Source organism: Helianthus annuus, chromosome 6 (assembly GCF_002127325.2).
Source record: "Helianthus annuus cultivar XRQ/B chromosome 6, HanXRQr2.0-SUNRISE, whole genome shotgun sequence".
In the NCBI taxonomy this organism is placed as follows: domain Eukaryota; kingdom Viridiplantae; phylum Streptophyta; class Magnoliopsida; order Asterales; family Asteraceae; genus Helianthus; species Helianthus annuus.
This window is the reverse complement of record NC_035438.2, coordinates 136,888,489-136,892,765: the sequence shown is the minus strand read 5'-3', so window position 1 is coordinate 136,892,765 and position 4,277 is coordinate 136,888,489. Positions and strand designations below refer to the sequence as shown.

The window sequence follows — 4,277 nt, the reverse complement described above, 5'->3', positions numbered from 1 at the left end:
ATGACTCATGTAACATCTTCTTATGGGGACGGGGCACCCCCGTGATGACGCTTCATCATTTTAGTGATGGTGTGAAACACCGCCGCAAGTGGTTTTTTCATGGTGTAATGGAAGTTTTCGTGATACCTATCATGGTCATGAAGAGCGTGTTGTGTGAGGATTTGACTTTGAACGAAATGAGATGCTAAATGGTTATTAGATGTATTAGAAATTTTGTGTGATTATTGTGATGAGTGCACGCACATATGATGTTATTGTTTGTATAATTGTACATAAAGTAAACAAAAGAATAAGTATTTCATTTTTATTTCAAAATAATGAATATAAATAGATTTAATTACAGACTAATAACAGATAAACAAGCAATAAGTTACGTCGTTACCTATTTCTGAAAAAAAAAAAAAGCTTATAAAGTTATGAACCTTTTTATTGAATCAAATAAAATATAGTTCCACCCTCTCCATTGCCTCCTCTATCTACCCTTCAAGATCCCATCCACCATTAAACGAACCCAAAAAAAAAAAAAAGAAACTTCCTCTCTCTCTCTCTCTCATTCATGGCACTTCTCACTCTCCCATTTTCTTCAGAAACACAAAAAGTTCAACCCACAAAGCGCAAAAAACAACACCAACAAAAACCTAAACCTAAATCCAAACAACCAAACACATCGTCATGGGATCATTTCAAGAACTTGTTGACTTGCAAACAAATGGACGTTGTGGGGCCCAATAAGGAGCATGAAGAGGTTAATGGGTATTCAAAGCTGAAATCTTGTAGCTCCATATGTAGTTTTAGGGATGTTGTGCATGGGAATACAAGGGTGGTTCATAGGGCTGATAACTCACCGGAGAGTAGCACTGCCGGTGTGAACTCCGGCCGGAAAAAACAGTTGACTGATCCTTCAAAGAGTCATGGAAGTTACACATCATGTTCAAGAGGCATGCAGTTCAGAAAGCTTTCTGGATGTTATGAATGTCATGCCATTGTTGATCCTTCAAGGTCAATCTCTATTTATTTATTTTTAGTATATCTTGTTCTAAGACTTACTTTTGAGTTTCTTTGTTAAGTAATCAATTTGAATCCGACTCAAAAAAACTAAAATTTGACGTTTTTTTTGGTTTTACGAGAGTCAGATTAGAGACAAATTCGTCTCAGAAAACATGAGGAGAGTCCATCACTAAAAATTAGTTTCTCTTTGTCTGTCTGTACATTTAGTCGTACCCATAAAATTTTGAATTCGATTTTTAAACTGGTTACAAATTTTTTAGTTTCTAACTAAACGGGTTGAATATCTATATCTAAATGGGATATTTGATTTAAATAACCCAAACTTTCATCAATTGACCGATAATACTCCCAACTTTCGATTTGTACACCAGTACTTCCAACTTTCAATTTATTGGCCGATAACACTTCCTAACTAACAAAACCCTAACACAGTTAGTTGATGTCAGTTATCACGTCATAAAAATGTCATGCCAGCTGCCACGTCATCAAAAATGTGATGTCAGCTGCCGTGTCATATGTCACGTCAGTAAAAAATGTCTACATCAGATGCTACATAGCAAAAAAACTAACTGGGTTAGTTTTCAGTTATTTAGGGAGTGTTATCGGCCAATAAGTTGAAAGTTGGGAGTGCTATGTACAAATCAAAAGTTGGAAGTGTTATCGGCCAATTGGTGAAAATTAGGGTTATTTAAATCCAATATCCCTATCTAATGTTTTTTTTTTTTTTTTTAATCGAGCTATGAAACAACCCGATTTTGAATTCACCTTATAAAATCTCAATTCGAGAAAGCCGATTTGAATAAACCCAAAAACCGATTCGATAAACCCCATGATTATGTTTTTAATGATACACAGGTATACGATACCAAGAAGCACCATTTGTGTGTGTTCGAAGTGTGGAGAGGTTTTCCCAAAAATGGAGAGCTTGGAACACCATCAAGCTGTGAGACATGCTGGTAATCCTTTTTAATTTTAATTTATTATAATAAACCAAATTTATATTATCCATTTAACTGAAAAGTAAAAATTAATCATTTGATATAGACTTTAAAAACATACTATTAATATGCATAGACATATTTGGTAGCCTTGCCTACAAGTGTCACTTCTTGTCATGACTCAATAAATTGTTACCATTTATTTTCATTTGTCATCTACTCATGTTCCTCCTTAAAAGTTATTACTATTTATGTTCATTGGCATCTACCACCTCATAAAGATGAAAATAACAAGTTTTCTGCATTGTCATGTTCACTCTACCAACTCATGTTATCCTTAAATTAATAGTAACATATATTGTTTGATCAATTTAGTCGAAAAAAGATTTCCGTAAGCTCTTCAGTATATTTGATTTACCTCTCACGTGAAATTTGATTACTTCTCACGTGACGAGAAAGAGAAAAATTTTAAATAACCTCGGGTTGTGTGATTTACCCGTTTGAATTTTGAAAATTTTAGAAATATTATATATTCAAATGTCATTAAATATGTCCTTTTTAGACACTATTTTGAAACTACATCAAAGTTAGTATCTAAAAGCTTTGAATAGATACCAAATTTTCTTTTTTCATTATTATTATTATTTGATGTACATTTTCTTTTACTTTATAAATTACTAAATTCATGAAATAAAAAAAAAATCTTTTATTTTATAAATTACTAAATTCATGAAAAATCTTTCTTTTAAACAAAAGCTTGGAATAGAATAGATGATCCACCGACACTATAACACTTCAATATTCTTAGTATGTTACTTGTACTTGCCATTTGTAGCAAGGGCATTTACGTAACTTCACTCACACAATATTTTTTATGAACAGTATCGGAGCTGAGTCCGGATGATTCGGGTCGAAACATAGTGGAAATTATATTCAAATCCAGTTGGCTAAAACCCAACCATCCGATCTTCACAATCGAACGGATCTTAAAAGTGCACAACACGCGCCGCACGATCCAACGTTTCGAAGACTGCCGTGACACCGTCAAGACACGCGCCACCGCTACCGCCACGCGCTGCGCTGCCGACGGCAACGAGCTCCTCCGCTTCCACTGTACCACCGTCAGCTGCTCTCTCGGATCCCGGAACTCCTCCGCCCTCTGCTCCGCCGTCCCCGGCTGCGGCGTCTGCACCGTCATCCGTCACGGGTTTCAAAACCCTAAGTCCGGTGGAATCGTCACCGCCGGCGGCGGCGTGGGTGGTGGTGGCGTACGGACGACGGCGAGTAGTGGAAGGGCACATGATTGTTTAGGGGTTGACCACCGTGAGCGTCGGGCGATGCTGGTTTGTCGGGTGATTGCTGGAAAAGTGAAGCGCGTGACGGAAGACGCGCCGGCGGAGGAGGATGGGGCGTACGACTCGGTGGTTGGGAATGATGGGTTGTACTCTAGTGTTGAGGAGTTGTACGTTTTTAATCCTACGGCTATTCTTCCTTGCTTTGTTGTCATATACAAGGCCTTTGAAAGTTGACTTGGTCAATGAGTGTGGCATTGTTTATTTATTTAATTTAAACTATGATGCGGGTTTATTTTTATCTTTACACTAACCCCTATTTAATTGCTTTTTTTTTTATTTAAGACTTTTTTTTTTTTTAATTTCACTTCTATGTAGCACTTGAAAAAAACAACTAAATTTAAACGTTTTAAAGATTTTGTTTTTAACAATTAACATGTACCACCAACTCTATTAGTGAATTTAGGCAATTATCTCTTGGTCTAGTGGTTAAAAGAGAGGTGAGAAGTTTTGATTAGGTCCTGGGTTCAAGTCCAGACAAGAGGGTTTTAATACTAACTTGGTGATACTAACATACTAACTATTAAACCTGTTAGCGATAACCTAGTCGTATGCTGTTAAAAAAAGACATTATTGAATAAGAATAATTAACTTGTAAAAGGTAGAATGATAGTTTTTATGGTAATATAAAATCGGTGGTAATTCTTATAGATAAATAGAACTGCTCATAGTCACCGATAGTGACATAGAACTATTTATCATTGAAGGTATATCAAATATAGATGATGAAAGTAATAATGGGAGAAGAGTTTCGGAAGTATACTCGTAGCTAGGGTTGTTCATGAGTCGAATCGAATCGATCAGACCTTTACTCGTGTTCGGTTCGTTTATAAACCGAACCGAAACGAACTTTTTTTCAACTGAGCCAAAGTCAAGCGAGCGTCTTTCGATCCGAGCATTTTTCAAACGAACGTCGAGTGAGTATCAAGCATCGCAGGACAAAAAAAAGGAAACTGATGATGGGGGTACTAGTTATCAA

At 36.3% G+C, this 4,277-nt stretch overlaps 1 protein-coding gene across 1 annotated transcript; it reads left to right on the top strand.

The window, feature by feature from the left end:
- The first annotated feature begins 418 nt into the window (after positions 1–418).
- LOC110865961 lies at positions 419–3,551 on the top strand. Its single transcript, XM_022115307.2, has 3 exons — positions 419–999; positions 1,864–1,964; positions 2,829–3,551. The coding sequence occupies exons 1-3, from the start codon at positions 557–559 to the stop codon at positions 3,473–3,475; spliced, it is 1,191 nt and encodes a 396-aa protein (XP_021970999.1). The 5' UTR covers positions 419–556; the 3' UTR covers positions 3,476–3,551.
- The last annotated feature ends 726 nt before the right edge of the window (positions 3,552–4,277 follow it).